The sequence below is a fragment of the Gymnogyps californianus genome, chromosome 7 (genome assembly GCF_018139145.2).
Source record: "Gymnogyps californianus isolate 813 chromosome 7, ASM1813914v2, whole genome shotgun sequence".
In the NCBI taxonomy this organism is placed as follows: domain Eukaryota; kingdom Metazoa; phylum Chordata; class Aves; order Accipitriformes; family Cathartidae; genus Gymnogyps; species Gymnogyps californianus.
In genome coordinates this window covers 1,407,214-1,432,920 of record NC_059477.1, presented here as the reverse complement: position 1 = coordinate 1,432,920, position 25,707 = coordinate 1,407,214, and the positions used below count along the sequence as shown (strand labels likewise).

Here is a 25,707-nt window from a genome sequence, read left to right as displayed (position 1 = left end):
ACGAGGGAATCGCGATGCTCCCCAGACAACAAGTTTTTCCTGCGTGCTCTCCACTTACACCTTCCACGAGGTGCCCTTGCAGAGACCGCCAACGTCCGCCTGCTATTTCTACCGTCGGTCCGTGCGGCCCAGCAGACTCCCCAGCTCCTCGCACCGCCGTGCCGAGCGGACGGGCTAACGCCAGCGTCCGTGGAGATAATCCCCGCGCACGGCAGGCTCGTTCCCACACGAGCAAGAAGCGAGCATCCAGGCTTGTAGAAGGAAAGGTGATTTTTTTTTTTCCTTGGCTGATTGCTTAGGTTTTGCCAACGGCGTAACAGACACTGAAGCCATGAGCGGGTCCCCAGACTACTCTTCCCTGCTTCATAAACTACTCACAGGCTGGGACACTTAAGCTGAAGGCTGCTCTCCAGGGCGGATGGCATCAGGCTTGTTCCCTTTCATGCCAGCGTTGCTCTGCAGCCGTTCCCGTATGCTGGGTAAGTCCGCTCTGCAGAGGTACACGAGCCTTAGCTTAAATGTGAAGCCCCAAGGACTTGTCTTCTCCATCCAGGAGGGAGACGGTGAAAGGATATCAGAACTGAGGCGCAGCCGGTTGCCTTGTAATCAGAGGACACTTCCAGTTGGCACAGACGGAGAAGCTTGATTTTAGATGGTTTTAGTGGGCTCCAGGGACAAGCAGGATGATAGACAGGCTAAATAGAGGGAAACCACGTCTGAATGAGACCACGGAAGAAAAAGGGTGGATCTGCTTCACCCATCTGAACTCGAGGCGAACACCGAGAACCTCTCCTGAGCCACGGACAACGTGGGGGAAGCGTGGAGGATCTGCTCAGACGGGGCACAGACACGACCCGTGGGTTTGCGGGAGAGCCTCCCACCCAGCCTGCACAACTGGGCAGAGCAGAACCGGACAATCAGGCACGGAAACGGGACTTACCCTGGAGGTGAAGGAGACGTCTGCCGGAGCGGGGACATGCCACAGCCCTGCGGATAGAGGCACCGTGTGAAATGGCGACAGGGATCTCTGGGACTCACGTCTCGCTCCCTAGAGAACCAGCTTGAGAGCAGGCAGGTCCGTACCCAGCTCTCTTCAAAGCGCTCCGGCTACAGCGCAGTAAAGCCCTAACAACTCCCCGAGGCAGAACACAGCCAGACACCAAATGTCAGTTTTTCCCTCCGTTGATTTTCCTGGTGGCTTTTGGGGGAAATCCAGCCGCTCTCACGGACTTCTTGCGGGAAATTCAATTTCAGTGGGATTTTTTTTATTGTTCTACAATCCCTACACGCAGGCAACTTGTCAACACGCATCTCGGAGCAGCAAGGAAACCGGGCGGAAGCTCTAGCAATTTTTCTACCACGGACACCCCAACATACGCGTGGGTATCTTTTGACCAAAGAGCCGCTTCGGCGCCGAGGCCCTCTTCCGTGACACCAAGAAACCTTTTTTTTTTAAAGCAGATGAAATATCACATCACACCGAAGGCACCGGATGAAAAGAAGATCAGCAACAGAAACCAAGGTGGTACTATAATTAACTTTTTCTTTTTATTTACACCACAAGAATAACAAGTTGTCATAATGTGGTACAAAATACTGGACTCCTAATAAAGTTGAAATTGAAGTCGGTACTGTCAGAGAAAAGACACCATTGGCCAGTAAAAAAAAAAAAAAAAAAAAAAAAAAAAGAAGGTAAAAGAGAAAAAAAAACCAAAACAAAAAACCCCAAACAAAAACAAGAATGAGAAAAATATTCCAACTCCACCAAGTAAAAGAAAGGACCATCAGAAAATTTAGCACAAAGAATGCTACCATCACTTAAAGTAGGGTCCATACAATAAGAGTGAAATTGTGTCTAAATTACAGCGTAAACCGGTAGCTGCTACCAATGGTGACGTCATACTGAGCATGTATAGGTATAAAGTAGAATATAATATAGTTACAACTTTTTGATACTACATATCTGTAATAAGCTCTTGGGTGAATAATGTTTCAACCCCTCCCCCCCCCACTTTTATATATATATTATATATATAAGTTTGTCATCCTCATAAACTGGAAAATAGCGCCTCCACTATGGAGCACAGAAAAGTGTTAATTTATTTTCTTTCAATAGGATACTTTTTCATCAATATCAAAGACAAAGTGAAGATGAGCTGAGAACGAGCTCAACTTCATGACAATGAAGAAACATGTTTTCCTTTTGATGTAAAGTCTCGTTTTAAACCACAGTGTTGCACAGTACACGACTGTTTAAAGTGAAACCTAGCAATAATACATCATGTAAAAGTAATTTTAAAAAAGTTAACGCAGCTGTGCTGAAGAGTTAACTCTTTAAAGTCCTCGTCATTCATCTCCTTAGAATTAATGACTACGTGTGTTGACAAAAGGGTTGCATCCAACCTCCCCACCCAGCCGAGAAATCAAAACAGAATACCAACCCAAATTAAAAGGAAAAAAAAAAGAGAATAATAATGACACAGGCAGTTTACTTCGTGTGTTCTGCGTAGTTTCCCTAAAAACACTGTTTCCACATAAATACAATAAACTCTATTATTGGTAAGTCACAAGTGCTAGATAAACGTCTTTTTTTTTTTTTTCTTCTTAAAATGAGAAATGTTTAAGTAGTCCTTTTTTACTTACTCTTTTTTTTAAACAATAAAAAGCACAATTTCTTATTAAGTTCAGTAAGACGCAAAAAATGTTCCCACTCTCCTTCCTTCGTGTGTAGCTGTGTGGGTGCGTGCGTGGGTGCGTGCGTGTGTGTGACAACATCATCCCAACCTTTAGTCTCCGCAAATGCCACGAGAGGAAAAAAAACAAAAACCAAAAACAAAACCAAAACCAACCCAAAAAAACCCAAAACCACAATTTTTTTTTTTTTTTTTTTTTTTTTTTTCATTTTCAAAGCTGCCAAGTTTGGCGTGCAAAATCTGTATACAATATAAAGACATGCCAACCTTACAGACCATGCAACCTCAAGGTGTAGGAAACTTAAAAAAATATATTCATATATATTTTTATATATATTTATATATAACAATGCCCATAAAAGACGTGGGCCCAAAAAAGTTTACAAAAGGAAGAATGGAATGAATACATGACTGCGACTAATAAAAAAAGGAATGTTTTGTATCGAAAGTAAAAAAAAAAAAAAAAAAAGAAACAAAAACCACCAAAACAACCAACAAAAAAACCCCAATGATTACTTGTGTACTGCAAACTGGGCCTCGCTTCTCTGTAAAGAGGATTTAAAGATGCTCCTTTCTTTCCAAGCAGGTACAAAGGATGCCCTGGGCAGCACCGCGCTGGGATGCAGGAGCATCCTGGGCTCCCGCCCCGCCGGCTCAGCCGCCCTACGGCAAAGTCATCTGAAATGAAGAAGCTAACGGCTCAAAAGGTGAAAAAACCCCGGCGAGCCTCAAAACGAGGGCTCTTTCCCCCTTCTCCGCGCCTGCACCGGCCCCGAAAAGCATCCCCACCTCGCCTGGGGAGCGGGAGCCACTGCGAAACGAAATCCACGTCGCCGGGCGTTTGGAGGAGACGAGCTCTGACGTCTCGGGGGGGGAAAAAAAAAAATCTTTCCGTCCCTGGCAAAAAGCTGAGCGAAACGATGGAAAGAAACGAAGGTGGCATCCTGACAAGCTCCTCCGATTTTTATAAAGAAACCGGCTCAGCACGGCCGGCCGGCGGCTCTCAGGAACGCAAAAAAGAAAAGAAAAAGCTTTGCCGCGACCGAGAGGAGAGATTACAAAAAACCCCCCAGGGAAGAGCTGACAACAGAAACGATCGTGTAAACATGGTTACTGCCCACAGCGTGTACACGGCGAAAGGAAAATTTAAAGTCAGTCACCAGATTTGGCAGCCAGATTAATTGTAGATCACAGCAGCAAAGTGGTCGGTTGAAGAAAACCAAACCACAACATCTCCAGGTACGTCGTGTTTTCACACGGGAAGATTATTTTCAGAATACGCTGAGGATGGTCCTACGCGACCGAAGCTATTCATAATTTTAACACGTACTTGGGTTTGCAAAACTCAAATACAGTAGTGTCTGGTTTTTCAACTGCATTATAAACTGAGGAATAAAACAAAACGCCTCTTGCATTTGCTCACGCGTATGATTACGCTTCAAATTCCTCCTGCGAGCGAGTCCTGAATGGAATGAAAACGGCCGCTTCGAGAACTGGAAAAAAATAAGTTACTGGAAGCGACCCCGTCAGTCCTCATCGTAACAGAATAAAATAATAAGGAAAAAAAAAAAAAAAAGAGCTACCCTTGGTTGTTCGGACGAGGGGGTGTGTGCTATCCTACACTGCTGTAAGAAGGCACGCGTGTCAATCCGGTCTCCTCTAAGCTGCTCAAACTCTTCGCGGCAGGGCTTCGCTGCTTCTCCGACCCATCGTTTGCAGGAGGCGACAGCCGAGGCTGGCGCAGGGCAACGACCTCCTCGGGGAGGGCGAGGGGGGGGGCGCGTAAAAATACCTTCGGGAAAAGTTCTCCAACCCTACCAGTGACGGGAAGAAGAAGAGGAGAGAAAGAGAGAGAGAGAGAGAGAAAGAGGACGTGGGGAGGCGCGCACGCGCGCGTGTCTGCGTGTCCGTCTGTCCGGCGGAGAGAAAATGCCAGCTGCCCCACGAGTGTCCGACAAGCCTTCCCAATGGTCGGCGGCTAGTGAAGCCGCCCGGAATCCTCGCTACGATCCGCGCGGAGGACAAAGACATCGCCCATTGGAATACTACTACGTCGAAGGTAAGAAAACTCCTTATTTTCTTTACATAGCTACTATAACAGAACTGAGGAAATATACAGTCGGCGGTATCGTTATACAAAAGAGCCCATCGCGTTCCCTCCTCCTCGGTAAAACGCACCCTTTCCGAAAAATAAACTCTGACAATCTGCCACAGTTCCTTACGCCTGCAGAAAGCTGCTCACTGTACAAAAGACTTAAGAAGAAGGAAAAAATTTAAAAAAAAAAAAAAAAAAAAAGAAAAAGAAAAGAAAAAGGAAAATAATGTACAAGCAAGAGAAGTGGGAGGAAAAAAGGTTTAGACGCTATTGCCGTTCGGAAACGAAACCTGCCAAATAGAAAATAAATGTCAGAGTCACACAAACAAGGCTTCTTTAGGGTTCTGTGAAATATCGATATAAAAATTAACAGCAAATTCATAGTCTTTGCTATAAAAAACTCATTTTTTTTTTTTTTGTTAGAAAAGGATCACAACTAAAAACCTTAAATTAAAATACAAATGTTTAGGGTAGTTGCCCAGTGGCTAATGTGTTGGCTTTCTGAAAAACTTTCCAACCTGTCGTCTGAAAGTCCTCGAGTTTCAACCTGGATCCTTTTCCAAAAGCACCTTTTACGTTCCAATTCACAAATCTGTCCCTAGGGAGCTTCCAATGGCTACTGTTATAGTATGCATTTATTACATATATTTTTCTATAAATGCATCATAAATATTTTTATCAATAATTCATAGGAATCCGGTTTCTAAGCTTGGAATACATTTGGAATATACATTATACACATATATATATTTATACCTAACAATTTAAGCAATATCTCATGCTAGTTGCTTTTAATAAAAAGCATTCCAGTCTTAAACCTGCATTTGTGTCTAATACATGCTTCAACAACCAAATTGGTAAGTTCAATTACTAGATAATGTAGAAGAGAGAAAACATTTGAAAACTTCTTTTTAAAAATGGTTGAATTTCAAAGACCCAACAGTATTTGCCACTTTCTTGGCAACTACCTTAATTTCTTTTTTTTCCTTTTTTTTTTTCTTTTTTTTTCCTTTTTTTTTTTTTGAAACAGCAATGAAAGAAAACAAAACAAATCCAAACTTGTAGACAGTTTTTGGAGACGCTCTGTTCAGCTGATGCCTGCTTCCCACCATCATGCCAGCACAAGCCAAAAAGTCTTCCTTCCTGATGGCAGTTCTTGGCTTTCCCAACCAGAGGAAAAATATTCACGAACTGCTGTGTTCTTTGTGGTTTTTTTTTTTTGTTTTGTTTTGTTTTGTTTTTTTTACTTAAGGCATTGTTCCTCAAACTTCAGAAAATCCAGCTGCACCAAATCCATCAATTAAAAAAAAAGGCACAAACTCATCTTCAGATGGCTTTGGAGACAATAAAGCCGACTCCATCTGGGCTACTGTTTCCCCCCTTCTCTTTCCCTTTCCTTTAGATCTAAGACGAGTCCCTCTTTCCCTGTCCCTCCCCGTTAAAAATACACCATCTCCCATTGTTCTGGTTTCGACAACAACGTCGTTGACTCACAGGCAGGCAAGAGCCATTTAAAAAATCCAAGAAATGAAACTACAAGATGGGTCGAGTGGTTCAAGCGGAGATTGCTGAATTGTGGGTAGTCAAATTGTAAGCACCAGTTTTACGTTAAGGTTTGTTTGTTTTATTTTCGTATGTGTTGTTGAATCTTTGATTTTTTTTTTTATTTTTGTTTTTTTTTTTTTTTGGCAACTCTGCCAAAGACTTCACGGGCGTCGTTCCCCTTTCCGCTCCCAGTGAGGACCAGAGGAAGAGTGCCCAGCGTGTCAGTCCTTTACTGCTCTTCACCGGCATTTTTCTTTTTCGGCAAATATATACTGTAGACGCATATAGATACGGACAGATTTTTTTCGGTTGCTTTGTTTTACGCCTGGTTGTCCTTCCGTATTCTGGAAAAAACCGTGACAGGACGCAGGAGTAACAAGAGAAAGCTTCTTGGCAGAGCTTCAAGACGAAGACGAACAAACAGGAGAACTCCAGCTCGAAGGTGAATGCTACAGAGGAGGTTCCTCTTCCATGGGTTCATCATCGGGTCTGAGCGATTTCATAGCCAGGCAAGATGGGAAGGGAGGGAAGAGAGAAAAGAGGGTTGAGCACGACAGAGTTGGACAATTTGTGGTGCTGAGTCTCATGCCTTACATCCCCATCACCTTCCCATTCAGGCAGTCGTGCTCAGCTGGCTCACCTGGAATTCAAACTTGCCACCAAGAAGGGTTTTTAGACAATCTGTTTTCACTTGTGCAAGGTTAACGTTTTTTGCAGCAAAATCAATTTCCTCCCACGGTCCAAAACCACGTTCAGCTCCGGTTGGAGCAGAAAGGGTCGGGCACAGCGTGCACCGTACTAAGGTCACACACAGAGTTCATGGCGTTGCTGTTCTCCTGCAGCCCAGGAGGTCTTTAGAGAACCCGTGGGGGACAGGAGATGCAAGGAACGCACGTGCAATGGTTAGAAGGAGAGGATTAACCCAGAAGGCTGCCCACCACAGCTCCTCCCGCCCGGGCGGACTCCGAGACGTTGATGATAAACGGGAAGGAAAGCAACTCACCTCTTCTCAGCTGGCTTCACGCCCACTGACAGAGACGCCATGGCTGTTACCGTCTCCGCCTCCTCGTTCTCGCACTTCTGGGCCTCAACCAGGGAGTACCCCACCGTGGAGGCGTAACGCTGGAGTGAATGCCAATACTTGCCTGGGGTAGAGGCGAGAAGAGAGGCAGTCAGGGCACCCGCACCGTGACGGGCCCAGCACCGCGCTCCCGCTTTCCCAGGCCCAACAGACGGCTGAGAACTGCCCGAGGAAGACTCATCGCGCCTATGCAAAATGCAACCTTGATGCGCGCTCGCTCTCACTTCAAGGACCGTCTTGAGGTCCCGGGAAGCTGCAGGCGGAAGCGGGTTCCCGGGAATGTGTGCCAAGGGAGCCCTGGCTTGCGTGGCGAAGCCAGAGAGACCCCTGCGAGCTACAGGCCATGCTACCGTACTAAACAGAGGAGCTGCTACGCTGCTGTGTCGTGAAAAGCTAGGTTTTAAATCCAAAAGGTGTTGAGAGCACTGATAAACGTGCACCTGCGCATCCCTTAAGGATGCCCAGGAGGTCAAAGCGGGGCTGAATCACTGCCTGGCAATGAAAGACGCTCTTTTCCTTTGGCTAGGGAAGAAAGGCGGGAGGCGGAGACGGGATTTTCAAAAGCACAAGTGTGCGAGGAGCGCCGGAGGCGAGGATCCAAGCTGCACAGAGGTGTACGGCATCCCTCTGCCTTGACAAAAGGGAGCACTTCGGTGCTCAAAAAATAGCGACATCTCCTTTTTCGCTTCAAAACCCTCAGAAACTTTTAGACCTAAGGAAAAATAAGTGAGAGGGAAGGATGTAGTCCAGATTTGGACTGGACACCTGCACTCAGTTCCTAACTGCCACGTTCTTTTTGTGGGCAAATCACCTAAGACGGAAGAAATCTAAGGTGTATTTGTTTTTTATGTCGGCAGTCTGCCACCCTTTATCAGTGGAAAGAGTACAAGGAAGGCTTCGGAGGGAGAGAATAAAGGACGTTCTCTTGGCCCCCAGGCAGGACACACCAAATTCGCTGGTGCCCAAGAAGCAAAAAGCCTGAAAGCAAGAACCTGAACAGTGAGGCCAGCAGATGGGGAGGAAGGACTTGTTTTCAAACGCCTTTGCTTCTCCTGTGTTGGGAAGCAGATCTGAGGGGCTCACTCAAAGCCCCTTTTAATTTGCTGTGCTCATTTAAAAAAACAAACCCAAACTCATTGGCTGGCTCAAGGCGCTGCTGAGGTGTCCCGTCGGTGCTGAGCACTCACTCTGCGGAGCAGCTTCTGGAAATGGAGTTCAAATTTCGAAAGCCACCGGGTATTTTTCAGGGGTGGGGCGTGTGTGCGGAAATAATGCTTTGGTGTCTTTTAAGCTCCATTTTTGCCCTATAAAAGGGAGACTAGCCCCCTCCAGTTTTAGATCGCAAACGTCTGAAGTGGGAAGATGTCAGGACATAGCGGTGGGATTCCCATGTTCCTCAGGCTCTTTCACTCCATCCCCCAAGAACGTCCCCAGGAAAGCTTCAACTACAATGATTTTAACCTCTCCAGCTAAATAAACCTCAAATATTAGCAACTTTTTGCAATACTCTGTTTAACTTTCATCCCCATCCATTCTTAATTGATGGATGCCACCACACCCAACGAGATTTATCTTAATCGGAGATACTTGAACTGCTTTTGAAGAGATAAGGGCACACTCTAAGTGCAGGACAGCCTGTCCTTTACAGAAATTTTAGAGGTCTTAATACTAAGTCCGCCTCAAGCGCCAAAGCATTTCCCTGAATCGACCTCTCCCCGTGCATCGCTCGATCCACTGCGGCACGCACAGTAAGACCAGCTTGTGGCTGCACAAATCCAGTTCACCGTGCAGCCACCACCCGTAAACTAGGACGAGGGAACGTGGAGTTGCCAGGATGATGGAGAAATCAACAGACATCCCACAGGGCAACCCAACAAGGACCCAGCTGGGTGAATGGGGCTCTACTCACTGTGTATCTCGATTACTTTCTCCATTGAATGCACCGCATTAGCATTGGCTCGCTGCTGGAAAACCTTTTCTGGAAGAGGGTCAAGCTGGAAAGAGAGAGGAACACCGAAGAAATGTTATCTCAAGTTAGAGAGCAGGTATTAAGGGCAATTTAGCAAACGGCTCTGCCGTATCAAGCCTCCAAGTCCGCTCCCCTGGTTCCTATTATCCGCCTTTAGTTAAATCCCCCAAATACACAGACTTTCCAAGTGCTCTTGTGATACTGAGTGCAGCCTCCTCCACCCCGATGCTCCTCCACGCACAAAATGCTGCGGCTTCGCCGGGCTCGGCAGCCGCGCAGCACAAGGGGCTGTTCCTAAAGAACCTGCTGCAGCCACTTACGTAGACTGTACGAGGAGGCACTATTACACAGACCAGAAAAAATAAGGCTGCTTTTACAATGGATCTTTATAAACGATTTCTCGGATCTACCTTTTTGCAAAGTTTTCACTATTGAAACAAAACGATGTGCAAATAAAAGGGACTTAAACCAGCCACACTTCTGGTTTTCCTCGAAAGAAATAAAAGGGGCAGCTTTTTAATTCTTCTAAATACCTAATCCAGTGTATTTATTAACTCTTAACTGAAAAAATCTGTACCCTAAGAGTAAATAGCCTAATTTTGGTACCGAGAAAATGCAAAACACTGCTTTAAAGCCACACTCAGCATGACTATAACTTCAGTCACCATCGATGCCTCTTACCAGCTGCTGGGCTAGTCTTGCCAGGGCAGAGCAGCATTAGACCTGTATGTTAATATTTAAAAAAAAAATTGCCTTGAAGTTACCGGTAAAGCTCATAATTGGGTATTAAAATTTAGGCTTTTCGATGCTGGCTTCTTTCCTTTGCTCTTTATACAAAAAGGTGACAATAAGAACATGCTGCCGGTATCGAGATTTTTCAGTTGAAAGATGACACAGGCGGCCTCCAAAAAACATTCAATGTAAATGCACATAACAAGCAGGGATCTTTCTGGGCTTGGCTGCTCGCACGCTGTAAATGCAAACGGCACGTAGACGATTTCTGGTTTGCTCTGACATACATCCCAGCCTCCCAACGGCAGCGCTGCCTTTGTTACCCACTGTTAACAACAATAAAATATCAAAGCGCTAATAAGAATTTATTTAACAAGGAACACGGGACAGTAAGAGTATCTTCATTTTGCTAGAGAGAGATGAATTAGGAAATGCCACTCTAAAGAAGCTCCTCTAAGTCCTTCTCCGGTTATTCCTCAAAGTCCATCTCCAGTTACACCGGAGCAAAGCTCCGCGGTGCGGATCTACCTGTAAACGCCTGTATATGAAACCCATCCGGGTGGCACGACGCTGATGGAGTTGCCTTGCAGGACTGTAATGGCCAAGCGCTGGTTTGGATGCAGTTCCCACCGGCAAACCCGCACTGCCGCCGCCAGGATAGACTACTCCGGCCCGCAGGCGCGAAATAAGCCGTCCCGGCAAGGAGGTGGTTTTGCCACCGGAGCTACGTCTCCGTTAGAGGTCTCGGCCATCCCAGCTGGATCAGTCAGGGAGCACACACCTCTGCCGACCGAGCGGTGCTGGCTAACAGCGGTAGCGTAGATCACTGAGACCACGCTTTGATCGGCACAGTTGTTTTAAAGAAAGAAATAAAAAAGTTCCTCAGCACTCCAGAGCAAAAAGCTTCTGCAGATCCCACACTTGCTATATAGAAAACTAACGTCCGAACTAGATGCACGCACGTATCGCTTGTTTTCGGATGCAAGCTCTCCTACCACCCAGGAGAGAGTTGCTCTTTCAGTCTGCAGTCTGGAGGTTACAAAACTACCAGAGGATCCGGTTCACCTTGGCATCTGCATGGACAAATGCACCTATGGTGACCGACTGACAGTAACTCCAGAGCTCCCTTCAGCAATGAAGGACGTCGCTTTTCCCATTTCTTTTTAGAGGCACGAAAGTGCTCCGGCAGCCAGGGCAGGGGAAAGGAGTGAGAATGAGAGAAGGGGGAGAGCAAGAGAAATGCCCTCTCCTTGCTTGACAGCCTTTCCTCCTGTTTTCTAGGAGATATTTTCCTCTCGCCTGATAAGAGAGCTCTGCCCGTATCCATCCCAGCCCCGGCAGCCTTCGGTCAGTACAGAAAAAGAGAAATTAGATCAACAGCCTGAAAACCACCTCCTTCTTCATGGTGTTTTTTACCCTGCTCGTTCGGGAGGTGGGTGCCGCAGAGCAGCAAGCCAGGGCTCTTCTGGTGACAGAAAACATCAGTAAAGACAATGAGCCTCGAACATCCTCCTCCGTCAAGACCACAGGGTCACATCCCTGGCAAAGTCTGTTCTGCAGCGGGAGCACGCATGTCCTCTCCCGGAGGAATGCCCCCGACAGCACTGCTGGAAGGTTGTTTTAGTTTTTATTTGCTTTCCTTTAAAAAATAAACCCAAGAAGAGGAGAACACCTTCTTCGATTGGGTTACTTCTCTCGCCTTGAGACGACTGTCCTCTGAAAAGCTAAAACTGTCCCCTTTGCCCTTTATGAAGTTATTAAACCTTTTATTGTTGTAGCTACGATGCTTGCTTCGATTCCCACTGGGTAAGAAACCTGGGCTCAAATAAAACTAACCCACAGCTATTATTAGTTTTTTGGTTTTTTTGGTTTTTTTTTTCATGAAGAGCCAGCGAAGACCCCAAGATACATTCGTGTGGCTCCTGCCACCCTTTGGAAACGGCAGCAGCACAATAATACCGCGCAGGCATGGCTCCGACAGCAGGCAGGAGTTAGGGCTGCCTCCCGCTGCGCCACCAGCACGCCCGCCCAGGAAAGGAGCCGGATCCGCAGCGCGGAACTTCCAATTTATTAAAAATAATAATAAAAAAATAAGGCAAAATTAGAAAAAGGTCTTCCGAGAGAAGGAGATGGGGTTATTTGCTTTCAACAGATGACACTGGGGACAATACTGGTTTCTTCTGGCATAGCAGGAGCATCTGCTCCGTAGGTAAGGATGCCGCAGCAGAGCAGCTCTACTTGGCTCACGTACATGGCCAATGGCTTGGATTAGACTCACAAGAGCTCAAGACATCTCACAACCAACTAGATACTCAGGAAAAAAACTTTCAGCAGATCTGATGCTCTCCAAGCCCGTCTTTTTTTCTTTCTTCTTTCCCCGCCGCCCCTGGTTCTTCACTAAGAACACGAATTTGTCACAGACCTCCAAGGTTGGGTATCCAAAATGAGACGTCCACAGCTGTTAATTGTGTCTGAAAATAGCGGTCAAGGCCCAACCAGGGATATTCCCCAGGGATATTCTCCAGCAAAAAATGCAGCCACAGTTTAATAGTTAAGAAAAAAAAAAAAATCTACGGCAAAGTTTAACTGCAACTTCTGTTCAAAGCCAAGAGAAGCTCCAGCCAAGAGATCTGCTCTTGCGACCACATGGCAGCCATTCGATAGGTACTTCATGAGGACTAGGAATTGCTCCATTCCAGATTTAATCATTACGGATTGCGCTTTTTATAAATTCTCCACTCTAAAAATAATTCTGGTCCAAACTGGCTTCTGTATGACATTAAGTGAAGGCAAAAGCAATTCCTGGACAAATCTTTAAGTAAGAGCTTTCTAACGCCTCTCGGTTGATATTGATATAAAGCACGCAACATCAGGCAGCCCGGCCACACGTGTGAATCGTTTCCATAGCACGCTCCTCCTCCTGAAATAACGCTCACAGACAACAGCCTGACCCATTGCTCTCCTGGAAAAGGAAGGAAATACCTCTGGGTGTTAGGCAAAGGTTTTAAGCAACTGCTGATTATCACCTTCCTGTTTATTTGGGATGTCCGGACTCTGACACCAGACACACTTCTGCTCCTTCTGCGTGAAAAATGACAAAGCATTTGTAGCAACGACAGGTAGCACTGCAAGCGCTGCTGAGCTCCAGGACCACGTCCCCCAGCACGCGTCTCCCACCCTCTCTCCCCACCGCTGGCAGCTCCCACGACACAGGAGCTCCGCACCCTGCTCCCGGCGCGGTGCCGGCACGGGTCCTAGCCTGGGGCAGCGAATGCTACGGATGCCCCGGAGCTTAAACAGCAGCATTGCTCCCTGGGAACAGACAAACAGCGTTTGCCACGGAGCAGAAGTTGGTTTGAAGGGTAAAGGCTGGTGATGCCCACGACGGGGCGAGCAGCTCTGCGCGGTTGCTGCCTCCTCTGCCCTCCGGCGCTGCTGGCACGCTGCTGTCAGAGGCCGCTTTGAGTAATGGAAGAGGCACGGTGGCTTACTGGTCTAAATGACCGTCAGCGGATCTTCCCTGCATCATGCCCGCCTTTGATTTTTCAGCTGAAGTCGTGTTAGTTTTGCACAACTAAATTTGTAACTAAAGCAATATACGCACATTTTCAAGCAACCTCGCCCGGCACTAACTCATTTCACCTTAAAATAATCTGCTGCAAAGCTAAAGCTCTGTTTTAATTTCCTGGACAGTTGGGAACAAGCCGGCTCTTGCCTTTGCACAACGCTTTTTCCGACGCGGGAGTTTTGATCTCCGCCGGTGAACGCAGACGCTTTGGGGACTGGCACCGTTCCCCTCATTTCCTACCATTTCCCCGTGTAACTCCGGCACCGCTCCGCAGCCAGCAAACCTCCTTGCAGCCCGTTGCCGGCCGCAGCTGGCTGTCCATGTGCACGCATGCAAAAATCATCTAACACGCTGTATATCAAACTTCATCAAAGGGCTGCGGGACAAAGCAACAGCAGTTCCCTCCAACTTCCTTGCATTAAAAAGATTTTATAAAAGACCTTGATAAAACTAGTGTTTCCTGCTTTTTGATGTGCGGGTAAGTCAGAGAACATTAGCATGATATCTGCGCAGCCTTACAGCCCACCTAGGAAAAGTGAGAACAGGTCCATCTTTAAGTATTTTAAAGCGCCTTATAGCTGTCCTGATTCAGTGATTAAAAAAAAAATAATGGTTTTTTACCTTTAAGGATCAATATTCACTCTGCTAAATGAAACCACTCAGGCAGTTGACAACATCCAAGCTATCGTGAGTGCTGACATCTCCCCAAAGCCTCGCACTTCCAAACACGTTCGTGGCTTGGATCAAGCGCTTATTTATTGCACGCAGATCCTCACACCACATTGCAGTCACCTGCCTGCATCGCAGGAGCACGTGAAGCAAGAGGAATGACGCCCTTCACACGTTATTTCCTCTGTCTCCCCTTCAAAGTGCGTCCTGCCATTAGAGCCAGCTGCACCCAAAGGTGGATGGAGCTAGAGGAATGGTCTGTGGTGACAACAGTGCCATCAGCCGTCAGCGTCAGAGAGATGGGTGCTGCAAGAAAAACTCCATTGCTTCCATGCTGATGTAGCGGCTGGCTCCCGAGTTTTCAGCTGTCCCGAGGGCTGAGCACAGGCTGGCGTGCTGAGAGCCTTATCAGAACTGCCCGGCCAAGCACAAGGAGCGGATGCTCTCTGGATGCTTGGAGATGGGATGCTGGATGATTGAAGCAGACGCTTTTGATGAATCCCAGCTGTTTTATCTCTTGGACTGGTTAGTGAGGTTTCCCCAGGCACCGTCGTCCTTCACGCGGAGTGTGGATACTACAAGACAGAGCACTTCTACAACAGGCTGGGAGTCAAACATAGCTGACCCGCACCTCTGCGCAGGTCCAAGCTCGCTGCTCCAACTTCCCAGACCTGAGAAAGGCTGATGGTCGCTGAACGGCAACTGTGAGTCCGAGCAAGTCTGCTCATGGTGGCTCACCACCCTCCCCAGAAGTCAGCTCCCACTGGAGGCAGACCCAGAGCTGAAATACTGCTTGGCTTCTCCCCTCTGCGGTGCTGTACCTTCAGGCGTTGACCCCACGTCCTCCCTCAGCTCCTGTCCCAAGGGGTTCTTCAGCAAAGGGTGGTGACGAGAGACCCTGGTTGTGCTCTCCAAGGCAGGTGAAAGCTTTAGGAGGAACCTCCTGCTTTCACCATCTGACAGGCAGGCAGATGTCTTGCGGAAGAGACCACTGCCTTCAGAAGTCATCTCAGCAGCCTCCTCGTGTCCTCTTGCTCTTGCCGTGGCCTTTTGAGATTTGCTCGTTTCCACAGGGTACTGAGGGCAACCTCTTAATTAAAAGAGGCAGCCTAAAAAAAAATTCAAACACACTAGCCAAGCCATCAATGCTGCCTGAGGTTTCACAGCCATCCCCAACTTCAAATCGCTGTGGTTGCTCTTCCCCAAGGCTGAAATTTTTAGCTATACGTAGCCTAAGGAATCACACTGCGCTGCTGTTTTAATTCGTGCTATCAATCCTCAATGATTGTTTTGAACAGCTCCAGAGCCCCTGCTCTACCAGGACACCCGCAGCAGATACCGAGCGGGCACCGAGCCCGGGGCTACAGGCTGAGCAAGCACTCGCTTCTCTGAGCGAGGTGGAAAATCGATGCAAGGCACTTCTGCAGTCTACTGTGCCCGTCCAAGACTCAACCATTTGGACAGTATGTGGAGAACAAGTGTCCAAAAAAGACCAATGAACCAGGAGGAGGGAGGCTTGACCCAAACCAACCAGTCACTCATACTCAAAAGCCCACAAATTATACAGAAATACGCTTCTTGAACAGAAGTGTACGCAAAGCTACAGACAGAGCAGATGCACAAGAGCCCCAGTCTGGGATTTCGCTGCCGATAACTGATTTCTGTACTTCCTCGCTGCCAGATTTCTGCGGCAGACGACCCCGAACTCCCCGAGCCCAAAGACGTATCAAATGCCACCACGCCGAACTTTTTAATTATCCACCGCATTGGAAGAAATGGAGGCGTGAGCTGCTCATTCGGTGCCAGCTGCGGTGGATGCTGATAGCCAGGCGGCACCAAGGAGGACGGGCACGGGGACTCTGAACCGTTTCTTCCTTAATCCCACTGACACTAGAAGTCGGAGCGGGGGGAAAAGGCAGAAAAGCTAAAGTATCTAAAGTTTCCTCTGTAGGAAAATACCCTGACCTCCCCAGAACCCACAAACTAGATTTCCTTGGTGTACTTCTCTGTCTTGCTCTTATCTTGCAATCACACACCCTGGCCGTACCAGCCAACTTCTGTGACACAGCTGAGGCTTTTCCAACACAGCAATACGCAGAAGATAGAAAAATATAACATCGAGGGAAAAATACAATTGAAAACAATGTCAAGCAAGCTGCCGAACGCAGCAGGCACAAGCTGTAGTACTAGAAAGGGGGTCTGCAAAGAGAAGGGAAGGCTTGGACAACGGCTTCAGCAAGAAATTAAACTAATTAGTTATTTTCCAAAGAGCACAAAGCAAACTATTTGGATAAAGAATAAACCCAAGTTCAATTCTTAGCTATTTTAATCCTGATAACACGGATTGCCAAACACGGGTAGTTTTTAAACAGATCAAGCATGCACCCTTTAAAATCAACACGTGTGAAAAGGACCCAAGACAATGACAAAAATTTGGCGGATTGACTCTTTTGGAGGACGAGATGCCCCAAATTCAAGGGGCGCGGAGGTCGCAGCCCCCGCTTTTGCCTGTCTCTGTACCTCGTTTCCCAGCAAAGCAGAAACACAGGCTTCCGAGGCATCACAAATGGCGGTCAGGTCGTGGCCTCCTTCGAGGGCCAGGACGACGCGACCCCCGGCCAGGCCCATCAGCTGCTTCGTCAGGTACCCGAAGCCTGTAAGGAGGGAAAAGAAGAAATGCAGGAGAAGGGCAAAGGTTGCGGGCTGGAATCAGGCTCCTGGCGAAGGATCAAAGAATTCTAGAAAGGAATTACATCATATTAAAAAACCACAAAGGGATCTGAAAGGACTCAACGCGTAATATAAGCCAGGTTGGATTTTAATACGCTCGTTGCAGAATTCCAGCCGCGGTTCCCCGCTGGACCGGCTCAGCCGTGTGCGCCGTGGGACGCATCCGTATCTCCCTTACGAGCGCTACGCTGGAGTTTATCCCAGGTGAGAGGCACCGCCACCCTCCCTACCACCCTTCAGCGCCCTGAATTAAATATAACAGCGAATATCTCCTTTGGAAGGAAGGAAAGAAGGTGGAAGGAGGCGGCTTTTTGCCCTGCTTTGGAAGATGCAAAGTCAGAGTGGTCATGGAGGGGGAGGCACGGGGGGAGGGAGGAGGAGAAGGGGAAATCAGTAAAATTGCCGCCGGTGCTTTCAGTTGCGATAGCAGCATCGCAGTGCCCCAGAGATATTTGACATCTAGTTCTTAACAGACGTTTCTTCCCGTGTATAAGATGCTATAAAAATTCCTGGGGCACCCGAGACTTTGATCATATGACACACAATACATTTCTACCCTTTAAACAAAACAGAACCAAGCTGCGAGGATTTAAAAAACGTGTCCTCAAAGCAACCTTCCCCCTCCAAAAAAAAAAAAAAAAAAAAAATCCAAACAAAAGAAAATCCAGGGCTTTTCTACCCTCCATCCACGCTCCCTGCTTTCTGCTTTGCAGTGACCCCTGTGAGCCCCTTTGCAAATTGGCAAATTAACAGCCAGATAAAAAGATTCACGGCTGAGCCCATAACTGTTTTGCGAGAGTAGCAGAGCATTGGGAAATTCAATAAGCAGGTAAACAAGACCTTCTCATTACAAAGTGTTTCTGGATATCTTAAATAACTTGTCTCTTGTAAATCTATTTCACTTTATTCTTATATAAAGTTTATAGGTTCAGCTACCTTACAAGGTTCTGAAGTTCACTGTAGAGAAAAAGTTTCCTGGCTGAAACAAACTCTTAAAAAATAATAATAAAATCCTTTCACAAGAAAAACTGTCTTCTCGATTGACTTGAATGAAACGGTGCCGGATAAACCCAGCATAACCAAGGAGGGGGGACACGGGGATTTCAGTGCATCTTCTCTGTAACGCAAAACATCACGGATCCAAAGCAAAAAGGAGGTTCTTGTGGGCCCGTCTAATTGCTTCAAAGGTGGGGAACAAAAATATGCAGCTCGAATTTTTAATAACGTATCCTGAAGGAAGAAATGGACTTCTACTAGCCTTCAGAGCAAGGTACGCTGTTTACATCTGGCATTGCCTCTTTCTGCAATTTTGCATTAAAACAAGCATAACTCTCTAATTCAACAGCCATCTTCCGCAGAGATGTGACTACAAACGAATTGGTAACTTCCTTCCATAATTTATTTGCCCTTGAAATTGAAATATGCAGTGCTTCAAGAAAATGAAGGCTTCGGCCAGACCAAAATATATACGGTGCAGTGACAAAACACATGAAAATTCCAAGAAAAAGGCTGAAAAGCTTGCCATTGAAATGAAAGATCTGAAGATAGACTCCAAAATGTAAAACCTGCAAACACTGTACTTTAATCCCCAGGACAGCAGCAATTTACACCAGTTTCGGATCTCTGCTCTTGCAAATCCGCAACTTACATTTTGCTGATAGGTTATATCCTCCGAGAGGTGTGGGATGGCCTTCCACCGCGTCGAAGCCAGATGACACCAGCACAACATCTGGGGCAAATTCATTGGCAATGGGCATTACTACCGTTCTGCAACACAAATTTAACAATGGCAGACACGTTACTTTGGCTCTTGAACAAACGCAGGAACACTTAAGCCATCTTGAACAAACCCGTTATAAAACCTTGGACCATTATTCCACGGTGGCGAAGCCCATCTCCTGTTTTCTTACAAGGTGAGAGCCTGGCTGGCAGAACACCTTGCACCGCCGCGCAGTACAGTTTTAAAGTCAATCTCATGTTATTTTTTTTTCCAGTGAGGTCTATTAATTCCTCCCATTTTGACCAGGGAAATAAGTCGCCGTACGTCGCGTTTCCCATTTGTGATCAGATCTTGCTTTACACCCAGGGCACGAGGGGATAAGGAGGAAAACCACCTGGAAAACCTGTCTGATGGCAACCTCGGTTCGTGGCACTTGTCTCCAGGTACTCCTTCGAAATATCTCCTTTAGCCTTCGGAGCATCTGCAAAGCTATTTATTTTTTCCCCTGCTGCACTTCTCATTTACCATAATGAAAGGCTGGGGACATCATATGGGACAAAAAGCTTTACTATGCAAATATCCCACCCAAATACACCTCTCCGAACTCCGGTTCCCCATCCTCTGACATTTTGTTCGCTAGAAAATGGACTGAATTGCTTAGCATCCGTAAACTACTGCCTGTTAAGGCCTGTATTTAAATAAAATAAGAGGTCCGTGGCTGTGGTTCTTCGGCAAAAGGCATTTTCCCTCTGTTTTCTCTCTTCAATCTACTCAATTTCTGTTCAAAACCTACACGAGGTTGCAAACACGCCATTTCCCACACCAAGATGCCAATTAAGCAAAACTGGAAAGTTGAGCAGAGAGCAAGTAGTTGCTTCTCCGTCTAACAGCTCCAGCACAAACATGGCAGAACTGAAATTCGAGCAAGGAAAAAAGTCGAAGCAACGGAGCTTCTTAATAACCACGACGCAGACGCCCACAACCTTTTCTGATTGAGCAAGCCCCGTCGCAAGCACTCTTGGATGAACACCTTCTCGTGCCTTCAGTTCGCGCCGGGGTACCCACGTTCACGGGCTTGAAAGTTGTGGAAATGGTGGAAAAGCAAGGATGTGCACAGAGGGTGGCCCTTTATAGAGAGTAATATTTTCTAAATTACGTTCTTTTTTCCATAATAAATGTACACACTGAATCTTGGATGTATCCCTAGGGCAACCTGACCAATGCCGTCCCTTGCTGGTACCAAAGATGACAGTATTTCCCTGTTTCCCCATCCTAGGAACAGCTACTGGCAAGGTTAACTTTCTAAATCATGAACTGAAGTTATTCATATACCAAGCATGAACCGCGTATGCATCTTTGCATACATGAGAACTTCACTTTTATTGAGTATGTCATGCTCCAAAAAAACCAGAAAGAGCCCAGAAAGGTCTGTTTAGTGCCGAGATCGCTCAAGTACTATCAAGACACCCATAAAAATTCACATCTCATGCTACAATGACGTTGAACAGCCACAAGACACCTTCTAGTGTCAGCAACTCGTATTAGCCCCAACACCGATCTGAGCTCGTGCCATTTTGCCCTCCGCAGGCTTTATTTTTAATGGAGTATTACCATCTACCACGCAATGAGATACTTCCAGTGTCGGTCAAAGCCATCAAGCACTTTTCATTGCCACCGCTGAGCCGAGTCCCTGCAAGCAGGGCCGCCGGGCACATCGCAGGTCCGGTCAAGGCACTCAGACGCCATGTGGTCCAAAAAATAAACCTTTTACCTTTCATTTTTTGCCAACTCATTGCCGCAGTAACCTAACAGCCTCCTGCAATCTTCCCGCCTGCCAGTCTCTGCACGCAGACGTGGACGCCTACGCAAAAAGGATCTTCTTTTCTTTTAGTTCTTACAAAATCCGAAAGAGGCATTTTAGTTTTTTCCTCAAACGACACGATTGCCATATACATTTTGTCCTCAGGGGGATTATTACATAAGGAAGACAAAATAGCACAGTTTTTGCTGATGACTTTACAGTCGACAAAAATCTGTTCAGTGAAACCCACAGACGTTTTAAGTAGAAACCACCTCCTTCACAAACGACTAAAGCAGCAGTTTTGAAGCAAGTGCACGTGGCAGAGGGTTTTTTCTCTTTTTTTTTTTTTTCCCCTTGAGCTTTGAAGTACTGCTGAGCTCTTTAATTTCTAACTGAAGGAAAACTGCTAAAATCATCAGATTTCCCCCCCCCCCCCCCCCCAAAAGTTATGATACCACGGGAGCTGCTAGTACCTCAACTGATATGCGGGATCACCATGAGCTGGTTTGCAGAGCAAGCCCAAAACCCGCACCCTCAAGCCGTGGGCACGGTCTGTCCGCACCCACGCAACCCCGAATCGGTCGTGATTTCTCGGCCGTGGGACAGCTCATCCGCTGATGCCCGAGCGCGAACGCACCCGAGGAAGAGGGACAGCCGGCGAGCAGCGCGACGGTGCCGGTGATGCTCGGCTGAAGGTCCCCGCGCGGTGACAGCGGTTCGAAGGTACCCTCTAGCGGCACAGCCAACGCACAGGCAGCACCGAGAGTTAACCGTGAACCCCGGCTGTATAAATTTTTTAGGAGAGAAAAAGCAACGGTTGCGGGTTAAAAGTAAATCAATCGGTATTTGACAAGGGTTAGAAGAAGCCGTTTTGAGGATGTCCAGAGTTTTCTCTGGTGCGGGACGGGATGACCTTACAGCCACAACTGGTTACCCCAGCAAGTACCTTCAACTTTGAGCAATTATTAGTGGTGCTCTGCATGCACAGTACATTTTTTTATCAGGTCCCTCAGAGTTTTAAGAAACGTGTGTCGCAGGTCCCCTGGTTCCCCCGTCCAAGAGGAGCCAGGAGGACAGACAGACAGGCTTGTGCCCGTGGGACGGGTGCTGCATGCCCGTCCCGGACAGAGGCCGCCCGGGAACCATGCGTGTTCAGGGGCAAGCAGAGGAGAAGTGCAAGATGACAGGGTGTCAGAATAAATAACCTGATGATGCTTTCAGGACCTTGACCATCACAACCTCATCCAATCTCAAGAGCACTCTCAAATCCAGACTTGAATCCCTTCCTTCGCCGTGACCCCTACCCAAACTCTCAAGGGCTGCTCTTGCTTCTTTCTCCTAATTCCAGTATTACGCCAGTACTCCAAAGCCTCAGTCCCAGCTCTATTTGATGCTCACCACGTACGTAAGCAGCTATATCTTTGGCCATAAAACTTGACCCAGGAGGACCAAAGCCCTCCTGCCTCTCAGCACTCCCTCCCTTGTTTTTCCTTTTTAATTGTAAAAAAAAAAAACCCCAAACAACCAATAAATCAAGAGACTTGTGAAAATGTAAGACCCAAGCAAATGAACCGCTTTCAAATGATGTATTTCTGAGATGTCATCTGCGGGCAGCGTTTCAGGCACATCTGACCCAGACTTCTGGTTTTTAATTTTTCTTGTGCACAGATGAAAACGGCCCCTGCGCTCAGATCCATCACGGTAAAGCTAAGTCCCCAAGAGAAAGCAACAATTAAACTGCAAACAAACCTATGGCTTTGCCCTGGTGACGATACTATAAAAAAAGCCAGAAATTTAAATTACTATCAAGAAGGTGAGCAGTTTTGTCTGGAACTGGGTCTTTTGACTAATGGCTAAGGTGGCTGTAGAGTTATTCACCGAGGAATGAAAGGGTTCGTAACACTGAATATTCATTCAAGCCATGTAGAATTTTTTAAAATACAAGGGTTACCTTTAAATTTCCTCAGTTTTAGCGGGTTGTTTTGCTTGCTTAAAAGAAACTAAATCCTTTCATTTGACTTTGATTACAGCTAAGCTGAACAGCTATGCATTAGTCAATGCTGACGGCTGCAAACAGTAAAAACTACTGATCGTGTTCTGCAATCGTTTGGGGGCAGGGGGAAAAAAAAAAAAAAAGACAATTTTATATCTATTTGCCAGAAGACTGAATAATTTTTAGTCTGTTACTAGCCAATTCACCAATTAAACGCCTAATAAATGACAGGCAGATTAAACAATCCTACAGAGGGTTTTTTTTTAAATGCTCAATTGCAGCGAGCAAATCGGTGAAACTTAGAAGGCTGAGCACTTTTTTCAGAGACTCTTTCTCCCACTGTTGGCCATATATATATATATATATGTATATCTATCTATATATATCTCTCTAGCAAAACGTTATCCGCTGCTCCTGAGGCTAATCAGCCTCCTGAAGACTCCGGTCTTTGTTTCTCCAAGCAGCCATCTCCATGGTCATTTACTGTGTCAAAAGGGATTAGGAGTTTGAGGACGAAATCAGCGTCGGGAGAGCATGAAATCTAAAATACAGAAACAACCGTTCCAGGCAAAACATCATCAACTTCCCCCCTTCCTTCTTACTCACTCCTGAGATGGTTTATGGATGGAAGGAAAAAACAAAATCCCCCCCAAATTGGCTTCTGAACTCATTTAACGCTTTCTGAGAAAGGCAGGAGGAGGGACCTTTCACATACAGGCCCGGCTTTTGCTTCTGGTTTAGGTGTTTTAAATAAAAATAAAACTAACATGGAATCAAGCTGTATATGGAACTGTAATTGTGGAGGAGACCTCAGGGTGGGGTGGGGGGGGGGGGAAATCGTATGAGACAACACAACTGCTAGAATCATCAGGAAAACTTTCTTACAGTAAATTCAGAGGAAAACTCCTGTGGCTAATACAATTTAATTCCACTAAGTAATTGCTGTTCTCGTGTAATACGGAACTAGCCGCAGTCTTCGCCTTTTTTCTGCAGGTCTCTTAGCCGGGTTTGCGCACGCTGCTTTTGAAAACGTCATGAGGGTTTATAGAAGCAAACACGATTTCTGCTTGTGTAACAAGTTAGGGAACAACAGATCCTGGTAAAAAAAAAAACAACCCCAAACCCTTGAATTTTACAACTGTTTGTTTCTATAACTACGGAATAACAGCGACGAATACCAATAACATTTTGATGAGTTAAGGACTCTTAAAATTATATGCCCTGCATTTTTCGCATTCGAATTTAATACATTTCTGCCTAATCTGTGAAATCTGTATTGCCCACATACTTTGGCGGTGAGTTCAGCTGTGGGACCTTCGCCCAGCGAACGGTCAGCTAAATTATAATGTCATGCTGTCTCGGGCAGGCAGAGCCGCCGCTACGATGGGGTGGAGGAACGCCAAGCTCGCAGCAAACTCCCCAAAGCCCTTCTGCACATCTTATTAGTAACCGGGGTGACTCCACCCTGTGCGTGTGTGTGTGTGTGTGTGTCCCCTTCAAAAAAATACAGCACTCATGATATCACCCCAACCTCGAAGACGGGGCAGCCGGTGATTTCAGCCCTCGGTTATGAAGGCAGTGAGCGAGAAAGCGCAGGGCAAGGTTGCTCTCCGCTTCGCATTTTTTAAACTCTTGTTCTCGCTTTTGAAACGGCTCGGCCGGTATTAATAAACATTAAGAGGTCGTTCAGGCTATCGTGTCCAACCCAACGCGGCGCTGCAAGCAGGGGGAAGCCAATATTTGTAGAAGAAATTCTCGGCCGAAAAAATCACGGACGGAAGTTACCGTCCTTTCTTCAGAAAGAGTAAAACGACACTGAAACAGGTTTTCAGTGCCGGGATGATAAGTTTCATTGGGATTTATTTATTCACTCATCAGAAGACTAATTTATGAGGACAATTGTCTCAGTTATTATTTCATTAGAGCACATGCTTTTATCAAATCCATACACCAGCTCATCCTGAAATAGAACAACAACAAAAAAAAAAACAACCCATGAAAAGCATGTTGCTTATTTTTCTTCTGCTTATTTTATGTAGAAAGAGGGCTTTCTTCCCTAAAAGCAGACAAGCATTTGAAGAGTTAAGGCTTAAAAAAAAAAAAAGAAAAAAAAAAAGGGGAAAAAAAAAAAGAAGAAAAAGTATATCAGTATCTTTGCCTAGCTCAAAGGATTTCCACTGATTCCTCTACAGACTTCAAAGCCTCACAGTTTGGCATTTGGACTGGTTTGAATTAAAGCTCAGTTCTGCACTGTGAGTTTCCAAGTTCATGGTGAAAATGCCTGCTGCTTCTGGAGTTCATTATGGCCAATTTTCTTATCTTTTCTTCATCTTAGGTTTGATCCCCAGCAAATGCAACGTGGCATTCGATGGGGTGGAATAACAAGGTGCTGCCTTGAAGGCATGCATTGTCTCAAGGGGCTAACGCAAGAAAAGAAGAAAAAAAAAAAGAAAGGATATATGACCCATTGCCTTCACTTTCTAACTCTCGGGGGACTATAAATTGCAAACTTCAAAGCGTTATTTTACATTAAAATCAATAGAAAGATTCAAGGGGGGGGGGGGGCGGGAAAAAAAGTTTTTCAAAGAAGCTGGTTAAGATTTAAAAAGGTCACTTGATAATGTATTATCATGACCAAACTTGGCATAAGATTAAAAAAAAGCTTCCAATTTAACTTATTGACTGAAGGTGTGCACATGGGGCAGACTACGGGAGGTGCTACCTAGGAGGACGAGTCACGACGTCCCTCGGCTTCCCAAAAGCCCGGCAAAACAAGGGCTGTGACTAGCTCCAAAATCTGTTCCCCAAATAGCTGCAGTCTCCGGGCAAAAATACACCAGTGCCTATTAAGGAATGGCTGGCAAAGGTCTTACTGTGCAGACTGAGCAATTTTCCAGGAGCCTTGAAACTCAATTAATATTTAATAGCAAGTATGTCACTCCGTCACGAGCTACGGGTTCTCTTTATAATGAAGAGATCAGTCTTGTTGACTGCTGGGATAAACAGACTTCCACTTTGGAGGAAAGTGCTGCTTTCCTGTAACAGGAATAAAACATCGAGGCAAATGACAGTTATTTGACTAGATGTTATTTTAAATTGTATACATTCTTT

The 25,707-nt window shown here is 46.3% G+C and overlaps 1 protein-coding gene and 1 pseudogene across 2 annotated transcripts in view; both read right to left on the bottom strand.

The window, feature by feature from the left end:
- Positions 1-753: 753 nt before the first annotated feature.
- LOC127018360 (uncharacterized) lies at positions 754-4,724 on the bottom strand (annotated as a pseudogene).
- A 255-nt stretch (positions 4,725-4,979) lies between these two features.
- The window catches only part of HDAC4 (histone deacetylase 4), a 262,138-nt gene continuing 241,410 nt past the window's right edge, over positions 4,980-25,707 (bottom strand). For both annotated transcript variants that reach the window (XM_050899544.1, XM_050899545.1), the window contains exons 23-27: positions 18,731-18,849; positions 16,873-17,006; positions 9,324-9,408; positions 7,337-7,478; positions 4,980-6,822 (exon numbers count right to left, since the gene is read on the bottom strand). In XM_050899544.1, coding sequence (XP_050755501.1) covers positions 6,783-6,822; positions 7,337-7,478; positions 9,324-9,408; positions 16,873-17,006; positions 18,731-18,849 — 520 coding nt within the window. In that variant the 3' untranslated portion in view covers positions 4,980-6,782. The remainder of the gene's footprint in view (positions 6,823-7,336; positions 7,479-9,323; positions 9,409-16,872; positions 17,007-18,730; positions 18,850-25,707) is intronic.